The sequence below is a fragment of the Cherax quadricarinatus genome, chromosome 44 (genome assembly GCF_038502225.1).
Source record: "Cherax quadricarinatus isolate ZL_2023a chromosome 44, ASM3850222v1, whole genome shotgun sequence".
In the NCBI taxonomy this organism is placed as follows: domain Eukaryota; kingdom Metazoa; phylum Arthropoda; class Malacostraca; order Decapoda; family Parastacidae; genus Cherax; species Cherax quadricarinatus.
In genome coordinates this window covers 13,801,355-13,823,521 of record NC_091335.1, presented here as the reverse complement: position 1 = coordinate 13,823,521, position 22,167 = coordinate 13,801,355, and the positions used below count along the sequence as shown (strand labels likewise).

General features: G+C 40.5%; 1 protein-coding gene across 2 annotated transcripts in view; it reads left to right on the top strand.

Annotated features, from left to right (window-relative positions):
• Window positions 1-6,232: 6,232 nt before the first annotated feature.
• HDAC11 (Histone deacetylase 11) overlaps window positions 6,233-22,167 on the top strand; it is a 32,558-nt gene continuing 16,623 nt past the window's right edge. Inside the window, exons 1-3 of one of the 2 annotated variants that reach the window (XM_053789129.2) lie at window positions 6,233-6,324; window positions 12,051-12,111; window positions 13,565-13,703. In XM_053789129.2, the coding sequence (XP_053645104.1) occupies window positions 12,056-12,111; window positions 13,565-13,703 (195 nt within the window). In that variant the 5' untranslated portion in view covers window positions 6,233-6,324; window positions 12,051-12,055. The other variant, XM_053789127.2, reaches the window with a different exon arrangement.

The following is a 22,167-nucleotide window of genomic DNA, read 5'->3' as shown; positions in this document are numbered from 1 at the left end:
AGTTTTGAGGTGGTCAGTCCCTCAGTCTGGAGAAGAGTATTGTTCCATAGTCTGAAACAATATGGAGTTGAAGTTAGGTGAGGTAAGGTTTGTCAGGAAACAGGACAAGTGTTTCCTGACGCGGGTCTTAGTCAGATGATGACCCGCCATTGGAGTTTTGGTCATCTGACAGAGGCCTTCCGCTGGCTTACCGGTCCACCCCTTTAAAAATAATATAATTATATATATACTCATTTTTGGAGTTGAAGTGACAGGATGGAGCCTTATATACCGCCAGGAGGTGAGATGTAGGCCACTACATACATGAAACATTTCAGGCAGACTTAAAAACTACAGTAACTTACGATTAAAAAAGCAATAACAGTACAATATGGTCATTAGATGAGATACAATGAATACAACAGAATATTTGAGATGAATATTGAGAGTAAGTATGTATTGATTATAAAGTTTTACCTATGTTCTTGATATTGAGCAAATGCATGTATAGTTTTTACATATGTATTTAAGATGGGCTGGGATACCTTGAGTATACTGGGAGAGCCTTTCGGGGGTCAACGCCCCCGCGGTCCGGTCTGTGACCAGGCCTCGTGGTGGATCAGGGCCTGATCAACCAGGCTGTTGCTGGTTGATGAAATAAGGTGTTTTTTAACTATAGTTTTAAAAGTGCTTGTTGAGCCTGTGGTTCTGGAGATTTCTGGCAGAGAGTTCCAGATTTTGAGCCCTTTTATGTACACTGAGTTCTTGAAAAGATTTAGCTAGACACGGAGAATGTCATAGAGATTTTTGTGCCTAGTGTTGTCTATGAGTCCTATTGCAACTGTCAAGAAAGCGCTTCAGGTCGGGATTTATATTAGAATTGATTGTTCTGTAAATGTAGGTTGCACAATGGTACGAGTGAATGTTTTGTATAGTGAGTAGGTTTAGGTCTTTGAAGAGTGGGTGTGTGTGTTGTCTAGCGGTGGATTGTGTGATCATTCGTACTCTGGCTTTTTTTTTTGAGTTACCTGGTGTATACCTGGAGAGAATTTCGGGGGTCAACTGACGCAGGAACCACAGCCCGGCTGGTCAGGTACTGACTTTAGGTTCCTGTCCAGTGCCTTCTTGAAGACAGCCAGGAGTCAATTGGTAATCTTCCCTTATGTATCATAAGTTCTCTACACATATGCTGCTATTTGTCATAATCTATGTAGCTGTATTTGTGTATACCTGAATAAACTTACTAATAACGCTTCCTTGTGGTACATCAGTGTCCAGGAGTCTTGTTGAGGAGGTTGCGTCCTTGACAGAGACGTATTGTTTTTTATTATTTAGGTAGGACATGATGAATGCAAGTGCATGGCCTCTTATACTGTAATGATCAAGCTTGAGGAGTAAGATACTGTGGTATACTGTATCAAAAGCTTTCTTAAGGTCAGTAGAGTCCTAGCGGGTATTCCTTTTTTTTTCAAGTGTTGTGTACAGTAGGTCTAGCATTTGTATTATTGCGTCATTTGTGCTTGTGTTCTCCTGAAGCCAAATTGGCAGGAGTTAAGGATACTTTGTGATGTTATGAAGGAGTATAACTGTTTGTGTATGAGCTTTTTGCGCTGTATAGCCCTTGTGGCCTAGCGCTTCTTTTTTATTATAATAATAATAATAATGGCCTTTTTGAAGATTTTGAAAGTAATACGGCAGGTTTGATATTGGCCAATAATTGTTTACATCTGTTGAGTCACCACTTTTGTGTATTGATGTAATCCTTGCTATATTGAGTGATGCCGGGAAAGTGTTGGTTTCTAGTGATTTGTTAGAGTAATGCAATGGTGGGTGAAGGATTTGAGCCGCTCGTTGGTACAGTAGTGGCGGTACTTCGATTATATTTCCTGATTTTTTTTTTCGAGTTGATAATCATGGTAGCCTCAGTGGGCTCTGTTGGTGTAAGATAGAGGGGTGGTGGGAAGTTTCCATCCAGATAATCATTAGCTCGGGCATTGGTAACTGGAATTTTACTGGCGAGATTTGATCCTATGGTTGAGAAGTCATTCAACTTGTTCGCTGTATCAATAGGCTGGAGTTTCGGTTCGTTTGGTTTAGTTAGTACAATATTACTAACTCTGCTCGGTTTGTGGTGCCCAGGATCTGAGAGTGTCTTCCAGGTCTTTTTTATATCTCCTCTCGTTTCGGTAAATCTGTTAGAATAATATAGTTGCTCGGACTTTCTGATAAATTTGGTGAGGACTGACGTATAGTGTTTGAGAAATTCTTCAGTTAATAAGCCCCTTCTGTATTGTTTCTCATATTGATGGATCTTAGGATGCTGTTAGTAAGCTAAGGGCATCTTGGCCTTTTATTGGTGATCTCTCTAGTTTTTATGGGACAATGTTTGTTATATAGTTTATGAATTTTCTTTACAATATTTCTACCCATTCATCGATACCAACGACATTGGAAAATTCTGTAGGCCAGTCAACTGAGCTTAGTTTTTAAATGCAAAAAAAGTGAAAATGCTGACGCATTGACGTAACCTATTAAGTAATATTGGATTATGTCAACAGCAAGTTTGACAGATATTACACTTGTATTTAAAGAATTGAGAAGTTATTTCGTTTGGAGAATGTGGACAGCAAGTCCCACATATATACTTCTAGCTACTTTATGTGGAATCAACACATTCACAATTTCGTAACCAACATTAATTCTGCTTTCACTCAGTTAGATTTTACTTATTATGCAATAAATTGTATTTATTGTAAAAATAATATTTTCACGATCTGAAAATCGAAATTATGGTACAAATGATAATCGTTAAAAGTATCATACATCATACAAAAGGCAAAATATACCCTTACATATACGATCATTATCGTACGAATGACAACCTGGTGTGTTGGTGTTGGCGTGTTTAAGGGTTACTAAAGCGTATGCGTTACTGAGCCCTTCCTGGAATCAGGATAATAATAATATAATAAAAATAACATATTTATTTACTACAAGTACATGTACAAGGTATACAGGCCTAATTGACATCAGTGACATACTGCTATATAGAAAGCCGCTTGTTACCTGGAGTTTACCTGGAGAGAGTTCCGGGGGTCAACGCCCCCGCGGCCCGGTCTGTGACCAGGCCTCCTGGTGGATCAGAGCCTGATCAACCAGGCTGTTGCTTCTGGCTGCACGCAAACCAACGTACGAGCCACAGCCCGGCTGGTCAGGAACCGACTTTAGGTGCTTGTCCAGTGCCAGCTTGAAGACTGCCAGGGGTCTGTTGGTAATCCCCCTTATGTATGTTGGGAGGCAGTTGAACAGTCTCGGGCCCCTGACACTTATTGTATGGTCTCTTAACGTGCTAGTGACACCCCTGCTTTTCATTGGGGGGATGTTGCATCGTCTGCCAAGTCTTTTGCTTTCTTAGTGAGTGATTTTCGTGTGCAAGTTCGGTACTAGTCCCTCTAGGATTTTCCAGGTGTATATAATCATGTATCTCTCCCGCCTGCGTTCCAGGGAATACAGGTTCAGGAACCCCAAGCGCTCCCAGTAATTGAGGTGTTTTATCTCCGTTATGCGCGCCGTGAAGGTTCTCTGTACATTTTCTAGGTCAGCAATTTCACCTGCCTTGAAAGGTGCTGTTAGTGTGCAGCAATATTCCAGCCTAGATAGAACAAGTGACCTGAAGAGTGTCATCATAGGCTTGGCCTCCCTAGTTTTGAAGGTTCTCATTATCCATCCTGTCATTTTTCTAGCAGATGCGATTGATACAATGTTATGGTCCTTGAAGGTGAGATCCGACATGATCACTCCCAGGTCTTTGACGTTGGTGTTTCGCTCTATTTTGTGGCCAGAATTTGTTTTGTACTCTGATGAAGATTTAATTTCCTCGTGTTTACCATATCTGAGTAATTGAAATTTCTCATCGTTGAACTTCACATTGTTTTCTGCAGCCCACTGAAAGATTCGGTTGATGTCCGCCTGGAGCCTTGCAGTGTCTGCAATGGAAGACACTGTCGTGCAGATTCGGGTGTCATCTGCAAAGGAAGACACGGTGCTGTGGCTGACATCCTTGTCTATGTCGGATATGAGGATGAGGAACAAGATGGGAGCGAGTACTGTGTATCTCTCTCGCCTGCGTTCCAAGGAATACAAATCAAGGGACTTCAACCGTTCCCAGTAATTTAGGTGCTTTATCGTACTTATGTGTGCCATGTAAGGAAACACGCCTAATGTTTTTACCCTTGCCGGGAATCGAACCCGAACTTTCTGCATGTGAAGCGAGAACTTTGGCAACCAAACCACGAGCCACCTTATACAAACAAACAAATTTTCTTTCTTTGTGCAGAATAAAAATGTAGTTTACATGTAATAAAATATCATTAAGCAGAACAGAAAGCCACTAGCATGCATGTGCATTTCGGGCAGACTAATGCTTACAGACTTCTGAAGACTAGACGTAGCTATGTATTGAGTGGTACAATTTTAAGTATGTATTATTACAAAAAAAGGTAGCAGTAATAGTACAAATTTAAGTATGTATTAATACTTCAAATTAATTCAATTATCTTGAGTTAATTAGGATTTCTTAAGTAGTTTCTAACTGGCTCTAACTGGAACATTATATCTTAGAGTTTCCAACCAATCTTGCAGAGACACCTCCATGCTAACCTTATAGGATATAGCAGATAGTGCGCTTCCCCACTTTTCAAAAGCTTGAGTTTATTTATTATGCAAAATATGCACTCATAGTACTGTGCCTACTATATATATATATATATAGAACATTCACTTCCAATAAAAATAATAAATAAACCCTTCTTTGAAACTTTTCCTTTATAGCTGCAACAGAACACAAGCATAACACAAGACACAGAACCCTTTTTGACATCGCACGAGTCCGACTCAACCTGTGCAAACTCGAAAGGCCCTAAGATCTGGAATTCCTTGCCTGAAGTATCGAAAGGTTCTCTATCTGTCAATCGATTCAGAGCTATTATTAAAAAGCATCTCATTTCCCTAAAGTAATTGAAACAGTAATACGTCATGTTAAACAAAACCAACTTCATCCAATTCTATCCCTGTTTTTCTTCCAGCCTTCCTTAAACTCCCATAGAAAATTGGAAACACATCTTGTTCCACTGTATTTCTGTTGAAAACTACATAACTTCCCGTACCTTCACTGTCTCTGTTCAATCACTCCACAAAACTGAAGATCATTGAATCAGTTTGAAATAATAAGTCATACTTTTGTAACTGACTATTTGTTCATTAGCTATCTTTCTTATCGTACATATGATTGTAGTTAACTGCATAAGAAATCGTACGTAATAGTCTGTCTAAATTTTAAATAACATTTAGGTATTGGGATTAGTTTGCCCGAAATGCATTGCATAATAAATGGCTTTCTTTTGTGCCTACCAATGTATTATTACATGTAAACTACATTATTTGCAGAGCCTAAATAAATAAAAAATGTATAGTATTGTAGTTTAATCCACTTTTTGCATGGACTAGATGAGCAAACTGTCTTCACAGAGATTGCAACCCAGCTACAACCAATGTTTTTTCTTGTGTTTATATTTCTTTAGTTATAGCAAGAAAGCAGTTTTTTGAGAGTGTGATCCTTCCTGTACTGTGTACAACAATTATATGAAATAAGTGTAAAGTACGAAATGACTAATATCCCTTTCTAGCACTGTAACAATGTTCAGTAGGGTCTGAGAAAGACCCATTGTCCTAAATGCTCAGGCATGCTAGTGGCCTTTTTTGTACTTAACAATATCTTATAACATGTAAATCTCACATTGTATCCTATGCAAAGGAATAAATTTGTATTGTACTGTGACCTCTGTAATCCCGTATTTTGCGCTAATGTTCACAGGATGAGCATGGGGGTTCACAATAAATTAGGTGCTCATAAGGCTCATCTAACAAATCTGGGAAGGAATTATGAAGGAAACAGTTTCCTCTTTGAAGAAAAATGGGAACAATAAGTTTGCAAGTAAGTCTGCTGGAGCTCATTGCCTAGATAATAATTATGACTGCTTTTTACTGTATCTAATAGTTGATACTACAGGGATCTCAGTGACAAAGACAGCTTCATTTATATAAAGTAAGGTAGCGTATACAACTAAGATATGATTAATTGACATGTATAAACTACTATATGGAAAACCTTTTGTTATGCAATGCATTTCGGACCGTAATTTAAACAAGTCACTCTGACTTTTTTGGGTTATGCTAGGTAAATTACTCTAAGATCACATATATGAGCCGCACTGCCCGTACATCTACAAGCAGAGTTCAATACGGTGTAAGCTGTCAGTGGCTCTTAAAACCCACAACAACAAGAAGGTCAGTTGTGTTGTATATTTAGTTGCTTAGTGACTTTGTAATATATTGATGCGCACTTGTGTTCAGGTGGTGCCATGTATGAGCAAACTTGCTTTGTTGAATATACTTATTAAGTGAAGTTAAAATCAATATTTTTTAAATGCTCGTTTGTGTCAAGTGTAGTTCCTTATATCGTACTATACTTAATTTATCCTTACCTCATCTGTGGTATTTGTGTCTGGGGAAATACTACGTCAATTCATCAAAAACCAAAAATAACTCAGCAAAAAGCCGATGTCATTGCTATTTTTTTTTATTATTATTTTTTATTTTCTTTTGCTACCCTAACTTGTGTATTTTATTTTGTCAATTTAAATTTAGTTATACTCTAGTTCTTGTTAACAACTTATATTAGACCTAAGTGCAGTTACAAGTGAGAGTCTTGAGCCATTTTAAACTAGTATTTTTTATATTATTAGATTAAACCTACTTGTACTTTAGCTCATTCTAGCTCAATACCTAGACAACACCAAACTCATTATAATAGACCTTGTGCAATTACAAGTGAGAGTCTGGAGCTATTTTTAATTTGTATTTTTATATTTTTAGTTTATGCCTAGTTGTACTTTAGCTCATTCTGGCACAACACACAGACAACATCAACTTCATTATGTTTATTAGTGACTATACTCTATATGACCAAAGTACTTTAGCTATATACTTGTCCAAACTTCTCACTACTACAGATATCAGTACTAGAACTCAACACACAATTCAGGATATGAATAACTACAATTTAAACCTAGATGAATGATCATGTTGACCCTGATCTAAACCTCCATAATCTAATACCCAATCAAAACCTACTGGAAAGTAACTGCCTTTATTACACAGCATCACAAGCCAGCACTATCCTAAACACTGCTAAAAGTCTATCAGTTCTTAACTACAACATCAGGTCCTTAAGCAAACACTATGATGACCTCCTGGCACTCCTTGAGTCGCTAAAGACACCCTTCTCCTGCATTATTCTTACTGAGACCTGGCTTAAGCAGGACACAATAGATAACTACCCAATACCAGGATACACAGCAATCCACAACTGCAGACCATACCAAGTTGGGGGTGGTATTGCAATCTGTTACTCTAACCAACTATCTTGTATTAGCATCACTTGCTTTAGTAGATCTACGTTTGGGAACTTTAAGGATTAAAGGAAGGGTTTGGGATAGTGGTAGTTTGGAGGGATATGTTATATATATATATATGTTCCACAAGGCACAGTACTCGCTCCCATCTTGTTCCTCATCCTCATATCCGACATAGACAAGGATGTCAGCCACAGCACCGTGTCTTCCTTTGCAGATGACACCCGAATCTGCATGTGTCTTCCATTGCAGACACTGCAAAGCTCCAGGCGGACATCAACCAAATCTTTCAGTGGGCTGCAGAAAACAATATGAAGTTCAACGATGAGAAATTTCAATTACTCAGATATGGTAAACATGAGGAAATTAAATCTTCATCAGAGTACAAAACAAATTCTGGCCACAAAATAGAGCGAAACACCAACGTCAAAGACCTGGGAGTGATCATGTCGGAGGATCTCACCTTCAAGGACCATAACATTGTATCAATCGCATCGGCTAGAAAAATGACAGGATGGATAATGAGAACCTTCAAAACTAGGGAGGCCAAGCCCATGATGACACTCTTCAGGTCACTTGTTCTATCTAGGCTGGAATATTGCTGCACACTAACAGCACCTTTCAAGGCAGGTGAAATTGCCGACCTAGAAAATGTACAGAGAACTTTCACGGCACGCATAACGGAGATAAAACACCTCAATTATTGGGAGCGCTTGAGGTTCCTAAACCTGTATTCCCTGGAATGCAGGAGGGAGAGATACATGATTATATACACCTGGAAAATCCTAGAGGGACTAGTACCGAACTTGCACACGAAAATCACTCACTACGAAAGCAAAAGACTTGGCAGACGATGCACCATCCCCCCAATGAAAAGCAGGGGTGTCACTAGCACGTTAAGAGACCATACAATAAGTGTCAGGGGCCTGAGACTGTTCAACTGCCTCCCAGCACACATAAGGGGGATTACCAACAGACCCCTGGCAGTCTTCAAGCTGGCACTGGACAAGCACCTAAAGTCAGTTCCTGATCAGCCGGGCTGTGGCTCGTATGTTGGTTTGCGTGCAGCCAGCAGCAACAGCCTGGTTGATCAGGCTCTGATCCACCAGGAGGCCTGGTCACAGACCGGGCCGCGGGGGCGTTGACCCCCGGAACTCTCTCCAGGTAAACTCCAGGTATCTTTATATATGCTTCTAAACTGTTGTGTCTGGGCACCTTCGCAAAAACAGTGATTATGCATGAGCGAGGTGAAAGGGTTGAATGATGATGAAAGTATTTTCTTTTTGGGGATTTTCTTTCTTTTTGGGTCACCCTGCCTCGGTGAGAGACGGCCGACCTGTTGAAAAAGAAAAAAAAATATGCATTGCATAATTAGTGGCTTTCTTTTGTGCCTACCTTTGATTAATTCATGCACTGTATTCCATGTATGGCCCAAATAGTGGTTGGTGCTATTATTTAATAAATGTATGGAAGTGGGTAAGGTACCTAGGGATTGGCAGAGAGCATGCATAGTTCCTTTGTATAAAGGCAAAGGGGACAAAAGAGAATGCAAAAATTATAGGGGGATAAGTCTGTTGAGTATACCTGGTAAAGTGTATGGTAGAGTTATTATTGAAAGAATTAAGAGTAAGACCTCGGAGAATAGGATAGCAGATGAACAAGGAGGCTTTAGGAAAGGTAGGGGGTGTGTGGACCAGGTGTTTACAGTGAAACATATAAGTGAACAGTATTTAGATAAGGCTAAAGAGGTTTTTGTGGCATTTATGGATTTGGAAAAGGCGTATGACAGGGTGGATAGGGGGGCAATGTGGCAGATGTTGCAGATGTATGGTATAGGAGGTAGGTTACTGAAAGCAGTGAAGAGTTTTTACGAGGATAGTGAGGCTCAAGTTAGAGTATGTAGGAAAGAGGGAGATTATTTCCCAGTAAAAGTAGGCCTAAGACAAGGATGTGTGATGTCACCGTGGTTGTTTAGTATATTTATAGATGGGGTTGTAAGAGAAGTAAATGCGAGGGTCTTGGCAAGAGGTGTGGAGTTAAAAGATAAAGAATCACACATAAAGTGGGAGTTGTCACAGTTGCTCTTTGCTGATGACACTGTGCTCTTGGGTGATTCTGAAGAGAAGTTGCAGAGGTTGGTGGATGAATTTGGTAGGGTATGTAAAAGAAGAAAATTGAAAGTGAATACAGGAAAGAGTAAGGTTATGAGGATAACAAAAAGATTAGGTGATGAAAGATTGGATATCAGATTGGAGGGAGAGAGTATGGAGGAGGTGAATGTATTCAGATATTTGGGAGTGGACGTGTCAGCAGATGGGTCTATGAAAGATGAGGTGAATCATAGAATTGATGAGGGGAAAAGAGTGAGCAGTGCACTTAGGAGTCTGTGGAGACAAAGAACTTTGTCCTTGGAAGCAAAGAGGAGGAGAATCCAGATTCTCCTCCACCACGATGCTGTGAACTCTAACTCCAAGGCTGAGGGACTGATTACCTCATCTTTTGTATATACAGTGGACCCCCGGTTAACGATTTTAATCCGTGCAAGAGGGGTAATTGTTATGCGAAATAATCGCTATGTGAATGAATTTTCCCCATAAGAAATAATGGAAATCAAATTAATCCGTGCAAGACACCCAAAAGTATGAAAAAAAAAATTTTACCACATGAAATATACATTTTCCCACACACAAAGAGAAGGATACATGCACAATAGTAGAGTAGTACATGCACAGTATATATTGTGCATGTACTAGTCTACTAAATGAAGAATAAATGACACTTACCTTTATTGAAGATGCAGCAATGACTGATGAGACACTGTGTCCTGGGAGTGCCTTTTCCTCCTGAGTACTGTAGGTCCTGTTTGGCATTTTCTTCCAGAACAGGCCTTATCACACTGTGTATGCCACTACGATTCTTAAATCTCTCAAACCAACCTTTGCTGGCTTTAAATTCACCAATATGAGCACTAGTTCCAGGCATTTTTCCCTGTTCACCTGGGTGTTAGTCGACTTGTGTGGGTTGCATCCTGGGAGACAAGATTAAGGACCCCAATGGAAATAAGTTAGACAGTCTTCGATGACACTGACTTTTTTGGGTTATCCTGGGTGGCAAATCCTCTGGGGTTAATTGTTTCTTGGTATTCTCAATAAGCCACACCAACAACGGTGCTACAGCAGCAGCAGCAGCTGACAGTGCAGCAGCAGCAGCAGCTGTACCACCAATAGTAGCGATGGTTGATTGGGGTTTATTATAAAACCTGGCCAGCTCGGAGACATGCACTCCACTTTCATACTTATCAATGATCTTTTTCTTCATCTCTATTGTAATTCTCACCCTTATTGCTGTAGGGTTGGCACTAGAAGCTTTCTTGGGGCCCATGGTCACTTATTTTCCAGAAAAAGCACCGAAAACACTGTAATAATACGAAATATTCCGATTGTATGCTTGGATGTTACCGCGGAGGCTGGCTGGTAAACAATGCCACCGGCGGAACATGTGAGCGTGGCTCAGGCCGCACATTGGACGCGTCTCGGACGAAAATCGGTAAGCGGGTTTTTAAGCGGTATGTGAGGCAAAATTTTTGCAATTAAAGTAAGCGGTATGCGAAATAATCGCTATGTGATGCCATCGTTATGCGGGGGTCCACTGTAGTTCTACAGTCTTCCAATTATGTCCTAGAATTTGTATTGATAAAGCCACTGGATGGCGAAACGTCTACAATAAAGATATCCAGATGTTGCACATGTGTCTACTTTCATATTGTCGGTATTTTATACCTTTCTTGCACAATGTGTGGTGTGAATATAATGCAGAGAATTCATAGTTTGGAAGTTAGGAGGAGGTGCGGGATTGCCAAAATTGTTGTCCAGAGGGCTGAGGAAGGGTTGTTGAGGTGGTTCGGACATATAGAGAGAATGGAGCGAAACAGAATGACTTCAAGAGTGTATTAGTCTGTAGTGGAAGGAAGGCGGGGTAGGGGTCGGCCTAGGAAACGTTGGAGGGAGGGGGTAAAGGAGGTTTTGTGTGCGAGGGGCTTGGACTTCCAGCGGGCATGCGTGAGCGTGTTTGATAGGAGTGAATGGAGACAAATGGTTTTTAATACTTGACATGCTGTTGGAGTGTTAGCAAAGTAACATTTATGAAGGGATTCAGGGAAACCGGCAGGCCGGACTTGAGTCCTGGAGATGGGAAGTACAGTGCCTGCACTCTGAAGGAGGGGTGTTAATGTTGCAGTTTAAAAACTGTAGTGTAAAGCACCCTTCTGGCAAGACAGTGATGGAGTGAATGATGGTGAAAGTTTTTCTTTTTCGGGCCACCCTGCCTTGGTGTGAATCGGCCAGTGTGTTAATAAAAATTATTATTATTATTATTATTATTATTATTATTATTATTATTATTATTATTATTATTATTATTATTATTATTATTATCCTGGTGAGGGGTTCATAATCCAATGAATTGGACCTGATCTCCCTTCAGGAAAGGTGCTTTTATGCCAAAACTATACTTATCTTTTCATAATTTTTATCACAATAATAACATTAATAATTAGAATATGTACTTAGTACTAAATGGTAATTGAGTTTATTGTTGCAGGTACAATGGCATCTGTTAGCCCTGAGGAAACAGTGGAGAATGAGGCCATGCCCAGGGATCTGTAAGTAGTAACTTTGAAAGGTCATATTTTATATGTTATATGTTGAAATGGTATTTACTTGTCATTGTATTTTCAAGTATTGTTTATGGCATTGTTTCTTAATAGTGGGTCATGACCCTCCAGGAAAGGCAAGGATAGTGTTCACAAAATGTGTACAACTACATAATTTTTTTTATTTGGGAGTCACAAAAAGGTCTGAAATAATAATAATAATAATAATAATAATAATAATAATAATAATAATAATAATAATAATAATGGAGATGAATGGTATTTGGGACCTGACGATCTGTTGGAGTGTGAGCGGGGTAATATTTAGTGAAGGGAAACCGGTTATTTTTATATAGCCGGACTTGAGTCCTGGAAATGGGAAGCACAATGCCTGCACTCTAAAGGAGGGGTTCGGGATATTAGCAGTTTGGAGGGATATGTTGTGTATCTTTATACGTACATGTATACGCTTCTAAACTGTTGTGTTCTGAGCGCCTCTGCAAAAACAGTGATTATGTGTGAGTGAGGTGAAAGTGTTGAATGATGATGAAAGTATTTTCTTTTTGGGGATTTTCTTTCTTTTTGGGTCACCCTGCCTCAGTGGGAGATGGCCGACTTGTTAAAAAAAAAAAAAATCTTTATTTACTACAAGTATATTTACATGGTATACAGGCCTAGCTGACATCAGTGACATACTACTATATAGAAAGCCCCTTGTTATGCTGAGCATTTCGGGCAAATTAGGTCAGTGTCCCAGGATATGACCCACACCAGTTGACTAACACCCAGGTACCCATTTTACTGATGGGGAACATAGGCACCAGGTGGAAAGAAACACGCCCAATGTTTCTACTCTGGCTGGGAATCGACCCTCGCCATGTGAAGCGAGAGCTTCAACCACCAGGCCACCAGAGCCACTAAAAACTGTAAAGATCACTATTATTTCTATCTCTGATGATGTGTAACAAAGAACATAGACTAAGGACTTTAGCCCTGAAGTTCCCAAGCTTAATGGTGATTAAAATTAAAGTCAGTAACATGCTGATCAGTATTGAAAGTATTCTGTGATACTTCCTGAATATTACTGAACTCCATATTGATGTGTTTGATGTGGCAGTGGAAATCAATATGTTCAAAAGTTTAAATATTTTGCAATAGTTTTGTAAAGATGATGGTGGTTATGGCAACCACAGCCCTGAATTTACCCAATGCTGGTCTCATTTCATATTTAAATCACTTAATCTTACTCTAAAACATCATAATATAATAAACATGATCAACATTTTTTCATTGCTTTTTCTTATAAAATGTGCATGCAGTACAAATATACAGGGGTATCACATTGGATTACAAAATTTTTTGCATATGAAACTTTTGTTCTGTAACTAACCATATAATTTTCTGTCTTTTTTTGGTGATTATTCAATTTTCACTGTAATGTAGAGTATGTATTTTGTTTCAGAGGGGCTGAGAGCAGATTATACATTGATGCTGGAGCAGACTGTATTCCAATTGTGTACCGTGAGGAGTATAACATTCATCTGCTTGGCATGGAGAGACTGCATCCATTTGATGCATGCAAATGGGGTAATATAGTCAAGGTAATTTCTGACATATTTTGTTTTTTACACTTGCATTCTGCATTTTTTATAAACAAATAAATGAATACATGAATAAATAGTGTTAATTTAGAACCCATAGCTTTGAAGAAGAAAAAAATTAATTTTGTGAAAAAAGCTAGAGGTTTCTCCTCGAAGCTGTTTGAGCTCTGTATTTTCTTCCCTACTTCCCTTTATGTATGAATTATACATAAAGTACTGTATACAGTACAGTGGACCTCCGGTTTTCGTATGGCCTGCGTACCATACAATTCGGTTTTAGAACACTTTTTTGGGCAAAATTTTAGTCCAGTTTTCGTACCTCAATCCAGAAATCGTACATATCATACGTATCTGCCCACCCGGGAATGCCGTCAGTCTGGCTTTGTCACTGGTTGAGTGAGCATTTATCTGGAGTTTACCTGGAGAGAGTTCCGGGGGTCAACGCCCCCGCGGCCCGGTCTGTGACCAGGCCTCCTGGTGGATCAGAGCCTGATCAGCCAGGCTGTTGCTGCTGGCTGCACGCAAACCAACGTACGAGCCACAGCCCGGCTGGTCAGGAACCGACTTTAGGTGCTTGTCCAGTGCCAGCTTGAAGACTGCCAGGGGTCTGTTGGTAATCCCCCTTATGTATGCTGGGAGGCAGTTGAACAGTCTTGGGCCCCTGACACTTATTGTATGGTCTCTTAACGTGCTAGTGACACCCCTGCTTTTCATTGGGGGGATGTTGCATCATCTGCCAAGTCTTTTGCTTTCGTAGTGAGTGATTTTCGTGTGCAAGTTCGGTACTAGTCCCTCTAGGATTTTCCAGGTGTATATAATCATGTATCTCTCCCGCCTGCGTTCCAGGGAATACAGGTTCAGGAACCCCAAGCGCTCCCAGTAATTGAGGTGTTTTATCTCCGTTATGCGCGCCGTGAAGGTTCTCTGTACATTTTCTAGGTCAGCAATTTCACCTGCCTTGAAAGGTGCTGTTAGTGTGCAGCAATATTCCAGCCTAGATAGAACAAGTGACCTGAAGAGTGTCATCATAGGCTTGGCCTCCCTAGTTTTGAAGGTTCTCATTATCCATCCTGTCATTTTTCTAGCAGATGCGATTGATACAATGTTATGGTCCTTGAAGGTGAGATCCTCTGACATGATCACTCCCAGGTCTTTGACGTTGGTGTTTCGCTCTATTTTGTGGCCAGAATTTGTTTTGTACTCTGATGAAGATTTAATTTCCTCGTGTTTACCATATATGAGTAATTGAAATTTCTCATCATTGAACTTCATATTGTTTTCTGCAGCCCACTGAAAGATTCGGTTGATGTCCGCCTGGAGCCTTGCAGTGTCTGCAATGGAAGACACTGTCATGCAGATTCGGGTGTCATCTGCAAAGGAAGACACGGTGCTGTGGCTGACATCCTTGTCTATGTCAGATATGAGGATGAGGAACAAGATGGGAGCGAGTACTGTGCCTTGTGGAACAGAGCTTTTCACCGTAGCTGCCTCGGACTTTACTCTGTTGACGACAGTCAGGAAATTATAGATCCATCGACCGACTTTTCCTGTTATCCCTTTAGCACGCATTTTGTGCGCTATTACGCCATGGTCACACTTGTCGAAGGCTTTTGCAAAGTCTGTATATATTACATCAGCATTCTTTTTATCTTCTAGTGCATTTAGGACCTTGTAGTAGTGATCCAATAGTTGAGACAGACAGGAGCGACCTGTTCTAAACCCATGTTGCCCTGGGTTGTGTAACTGATGGGTTTCTAGATGGGTGGTGATCTTGCTTCTTAGGACCCTTTCAAAGATTTTTATGATATGGGATGTTAGTGCTATCGGTCTGTAGTTCTTTGCTATTGCTTTACTGCCCCCTTTGTGGAGTGGGGCTATGTCTGTTGTTTTTAGTAACTGTGGGACGACCCCCATGTCCATGCTCCCTCTCCATAGGATGGAAAAGGCTCGTGATAAGGGCTTCTTGCAGTTCTTGATGAACACGGAGTTCCATGAGTCTGGCCCTGGGGCAGAGTGCATGGGCATGTCATTTATCGCCTGTTCGAAGTCATTTGGCGTCAAGATAACATCGGATAGGCTTGTGTTAACCAAATTTTGTGGCTCTTTCATAAAAAATTCGTTTTGATCTTCAACTCTCAGTCTGGTTAGCGGCTTGCTAAAAACTGAGTCATATTGGGACTTGAGTAGCTCACTCATTTCCTTGCTGTCATCTGTGTAGGACCCATCTTGTTTAAGTAGGGGCCCAATACTGGATGTTGTTCTCGACTTTGATTTGGCATAGGAGAAGAAATACTTTGGGTTTCTTTCGATTTCATTTATGGCTTTTAGTTCTTCCCGCGATTCCTGACTCCTATAAGATTCCTTTAGCTTGAGTTCGATGCTTGCTATTTCTCTGACCAGTGTCTCCCTACGCATTTCAGATATATTGACCTCTTTTAGCCGCTCTGTTATTCTTTTCCGTCGCCTGTAAAGGGAGCGCCTGTCTCTTTCTATTTTACATCATCTACTCCTCCTTTTTCTTAGAGGAATAAGCCTTGTGCATACATCGAGTGCCACCAAGTTAATCTGTTCTAGGCATACGTTGGGGTCTGTGTTGCTTAGTATATCTTCCCAGCTTATATCGGTTAGAACTTGGTTTACTTGGTCCCACTTTATGTTTTTGTTGTTGAAGTTGAATTTGGTGAATGCTCCCTCGTGACTAGTCTCATTATGTCGGTCTGGGGCTCCACGCATACATGTCTGAACCTCAATTATGTTGTGATCTGAGTATATTGTTTTTGATATGGTGACATTTCTTATCAGATCATCATTGTTAGTGAAGATGAGGTCTAGTGTATTCTCCAGTCTAGTAGGCTCTATTATTTGCTGGTTTAAATTGAATTTTGTGCAGAGATTTAAAAGCTCGTGTGAGTGTGAGTTTTCATCAGAGCTGCCTCCTGGTGTTATTACTGCAACAATATTATTTGCTATATTCCTCCATTTTAGGTGCCTTAAGTTGAAATCCCCCAGGAGCAAGATGTTGGGTGCAGGAGCTGGAAGATTTTCCAGACAGTGGTCAATTTTTAACAGCTGTTCCTGGAATTGCTGGGATGTTGCATCCGGAGGCTTGTAGACTACCACAATGACTAGGTTTTGGTTCTCGACCTTTACTGCTAAAACTTCCACTACATCATTTGAGGCATTTAGCAGTTCTGTGCAAACAAGTGACTCTGCAATGTACAGGCCAACCCCCCCCCCCCTTCCTTTTGCCTGTTCACTCTGTCACATCTGTATAGGTTGTAACCTGGGATCCATATTTCATTGTCCAAGTGATCCTTTATGTGGGTCTCAGTGAAAGCCGCGAACATTGCCTTTGCCTCTGCAAGCAGTCCACGGATGAAAGGTATGTTGTTGTTTGTTGCTGGCTTTAGACCCTGTATATTTGCAAAGAAGAATGTTATCGGACTGGTGGTATTGTTGGTACTGGGGGGGGATTTTTTTTCCGGCATTAGTATCTGTATCTGTTGGTTTGGAGTGGAGGCCATCGACTGTGGTTCCACTCCAGGAATGACTGGATTTGGTGTACAATTTCTGCCATTTCCTGCCAGTTTTTTTTCCTTCCTGGCACTAAAAAACCTCTCCCTCTTGAGTGGCTGTGGCTACCCAGGTTTTCCCATGGCCTGGATGTTTTGTATCTTTTTGTACCCTTTAGATGGTGTGCCTGGCAATTTAAGTTATAGCACAGTCTTTCCTGTACTGAAGAGGTACACATTTCAGGGTGAAAAAGCTTACAGGAAGGGAGTTTGCATTTTCCTGTTGTCATATGGGCATGGCATTTTCTAGGGTGGTCATAGTTGCACGTCCCGTCTGTTTTTCCAGATTTTCCATGTCTGCAGATACCAATTGCATAGTATGTGCACAGGCTTGGTTTCCGTTTGCCTTGGGTTTCTGTGACTGTATTTCCTGTTGGTGCATGTTTCCCTGTCTTATTCCTATCCTCCCTAGCACCAACAATGGAGCTCCCACCAGTTGTTTTTGGTAATATATCCTCACTATAGCTAGTGGAGTCCTCTTGTTTGCTATTTCCTGTGGTATTTCTAGTTTGCAATATTGGTTTTTATCTTATCTTTGACTACACTTGTTTCCCCACTACGGCTCCTGTCCCCTATGAGGTCATTTATATGTATTCCTTCCTGCGTATAATTCCCGACTACCTGGACAAAATCTCCAGCTTCACCATTACTGTCTCCCAGGACAGCACCTCCAGCTTCACCATTACTGTCTCCTAGGACAGCACCTCCAGCTTCACCATTACTGTCTCCCAGGACAGCACTATCAGCCCCACATTTACTGACTACCAGGACATCACCTCCAGCCTTACAGTTTCTGACTACATGGCCAGTATCGCAATTTTTGTGCTTGTTTATTGATTGCAACTGCGAAATAAGCCACCATGGGCCCAAAGAAAGTTCCTAGGGCCATCCCTGTGGTAAAGAGAAATACAAAAGTGGTGCCAGAAACAGAGCTCTCTGGATAGATTTTTATTGCGACATTGATCCAGTGCCAGTAAAAAACAAAGAAGGGAAATAACCCCTATCTCACCTATGGAATTTGTGCATGGGGCTCAACAACAATAAACCATCTCAGACCATTAATTACCCAACAAAAGGCTGCAGTCAGAATGATAACAAATTCCCACTACAGGCAGCACACTCCACCAATATTCAAAACTCTAAACCTACTCACCATACAAAACATCCATACTTATTACTGCACCTACTACATTCATAGAACACTTAACTCTGATATAAACCCTCCCCTCAAATGTCTCCTTACCAACCTCAACAGAACACATGACCATAACACAAGGCACAGATCACTCTTTGATGTTCCTCGTGTCCATCTCACGCTATGCAAAAACTCAATGCACATAAAAGGCCCTAAAATCTGGAATTCATTACCTGTGAATATAAAAGAAACACTGTCTGTTTATAAATTAAAGCCTCTTCTCAAAAATCATTTACTCACCCACAAGTAAATAAATACTGAATAATTGTATCTCATAAATTGTATCTCATAAATGTTTCTCATTATTGTATCTCATAAATGTCTAACCTGTGACCCAATCAAACTTTATTTTTTAATTACATTACTTAACAGAATACTCCATTCTACTGAATGCACAGCAACACAGTAAATGACCATATGACCTGTCTTTGTAATACTTTTTTTTTTTTTTTTTTTTTTTTTTCCAACAAGTCGGCCGTCTCCCACCGAGGTAGGGTGACCCAAAAAGAAAGGAAACCCCCAAAAAGAAAATACTTTTATCATCATTCAACACTTTCACCTCACTCACACATAATCACTGTTTTTGCAGAGGTGCTCAGAACGCAACAGTTTAGAAGCATATACGTATAAAGATACACAACATATCCCTCCAAACTGCTAATATCCCGAACCCCTCCTTTAGAGTGCAGGCACTGTACTTCCCATTTCCAGGATACAAGTCCGGCTATATAAAAATAACTGGTATCCCTGAATCCCTTCACTAAATATTACCCTGCTCACACTCCAACAGATCGTCAGGCCCAAATACCATTCGTCTCCATTCACTCCTATCAAACACGCTCATGCATGCCTGCTGGAAGTCCAAGCCCCTCGCCCACAAAACCTCCCTTACCCCTTCCTTCCAACCTTTTCGAGGACGACCCCTACCCTGCCTTCCTTCTCCTACAGATTTAAATGCTCTCCATGTCATTCTACTTTGATCCATTCTCTCTAAATGACCAAACCACCTCAACAACCCCTCTTCAGCCCTCTGACTAATACCTTTATTAACTCCACACCTTCTCCTAATTTCCTCACTCAGAATTTTCTGCATAATATTTATACCACACATTGCCCTTAGACAGGACATCTCCACTGCCTCCAACTGCCTCCTCGCTGCTGCATTCACAACCCAAGCTTCACACCCATATAAGAGTGTTGGTACTACTATACTTTCATACATTCCCTTCTTTGCCTCCATAGATAACGTTTTTTAACTCCACATATACCTCAGTCCACCACTCACCTTTTTTCCCTCATCAATTCTATGATTAACCTCATCCTTCATAAATCCATCCGCCGACACATCAATTCCCAAGTATCTGAAAACATTCACTTCTTCCATACTCCTCCTCCCCAATTTGATATCCAATTTTTCTTTATCTAAATAATTTGATACCCTCATCACCTTACTCTTTTCTATGTTCACTTTCAACTTTCTACCTTTACACATAGTCCCAAACTCATCCACTAACCTTTGCAATTTTTCTTTAGAATCTCCCATAAGCACAGTATCATCAGCAAAAAGAAACTGTGTCACTTTGCATTTTGTATTTGATTCCCCATAATTTAATCCCACCCCTCTCCCAAACACCCTAGCATTTACTTCATTTACAACCCCATCTATAAATATATTAAACAACCATGGTGACATTACACATCCCTGTCTAAGACCTACTTTTACCGTTAAGTAGTCTCCCTCTTTTTTTTTTTTTTACACAGGGTTTGACAAGGTTAAGGATCCCTAGCTTTATTGACAAGCTATTTACAGGTTAAGGATTCCTAACTTTATTGACAAGATAAGAGCTGTTACCTACATCAGCTCATTTGAAAACATTTTTATTGTTACGAGACATACAAGTAGGGAACAGGATGAAGTTGGAGCCATCTGTGGGCCAGCATTTTCATTTGATCAACTGACTTTATCTCGTTGACATCATTATGCTGTACGAATGTGTTCCATACTCGAGTCATCCTGGGTATATAGGATCTCAGATGGAGTGAAGTTCTGGAGAAGGGTACAGCCAGAGTGAAGTTGCTTTCTGCCCGTCTTGTGGCATAAAAGTTTGTTTCACGCTGTCCTCGAAGTGGATCCAAGTGTGGTACTTTGACAATATTGGCCTTGTACATAACAGTAAGGCCACCCACATCCCTCCTTTGTTGAAGGCTCTGCTGAAATGACAGATCTATTCAGGATGGGTCCAGGTGAGAGATGAGACGTCTTGCTCTGTTCTCTACTCTGTCAAGCAGTCGCAGATGAGAGAGGGGGGCAGGCAAACCAAGAAAGTGGAGCATACTCAAGGTGCGAGCGTACTTGTGCCTCGTACAGAATCTTGCAACCCCTACTGTCAAGTAGATGCGAGATACGGCGAAGTGCTGTAAGCTTCCTGGCTGCCTTGTTTGCAAGATTTACAACATGGTTCTTCATGGTTAGTTTGAAGTCAAATTTCACCCCAAGGATATCAACTTCTTCTCCAGGTGCCAACACCCTCCCATTCATCCTTACTACTGCACCAGCATTACCATCATGGTGCCTAGAGACGATCATCATTTGCATTTTCTCACACTCTCTTCTGCACACACTAACCTGAGCCTCACTATCCTCATAAAAGCTCTTTACAGCATTTAGTAACTTACCACCTATTCCATATACTTGCAACATCTGCCACATTGCTCTCCTATCCACTCTATCATATGCCTTTTCTAAATCCATAAATGCAATAAAAACTTCCCTACCTTTATCTAAATACTTTTCACATATATGCTTCAATGTAAACACTTGATCTACACATCCCCTACCCACTCTGAAACCTCCTTGCTCATCCACAGTCCTACATTCTGTCTTTTAATTCTTCAATAATAACCCTACCGTATACTTTTCCTGGTATACTCAGTAAACTTATTCCCCTATAATTTTTACAATCTCTTTTGTCCCCCTTTCCTTTATATAAAGGGAATATACATGCTCTCCTCCAATCTCTAGGTACCTTCCCCTCTTTCATACATTTATTAAACAAAAGTACTGACCACTCCAACACTATATCCTCCCCTGCTTTTAACATTTCTGTCATGATCCCATTAGTTCCAGCTGCTTTACCCACTTTCATTCTACGTAATGCCTCACGTACCTCCCCCACACTTACATTCTGCTCTTCTTCACTCCTAAAAGATGGTATACCTCCCTGGCCAGTGCATGAAATTACCGCCTCCCTTTCTTCCTCAACATTTAAAAGTTCCTCAAAATATTCTCGCCATCTACCTAATACCTCCCTCTCCCCATCTACTAACTCCCCTACTCTGTTTTTAACTGACAAATCCATACGTTCCCTAGGCTTTCTTAACTTGTTTAACTCCAAAATTTTTTCTTATTTTCATTAAAATTTCTTGACAGTGCCTCTCCCACTCTATCATCTGCTCTACTTTTGCACTCTCTCACCACTCTTCACCTTTCTTTTACTCTCCATATACTCTGCTCTTCTTATAACACTTCTGCTTTGTAAACACCTCTCATAAGCTAACTTTTTCTCTTTTATCACACCCTTTACTTCATCATTCCACCAATCACTCCTCTTTCCTCCTGCCCCCACCCTCCTATAACCACAAACATTTGCTCCACATACTAATACTGCATTTTTAAAACTCATCCAACCCTCTTCAA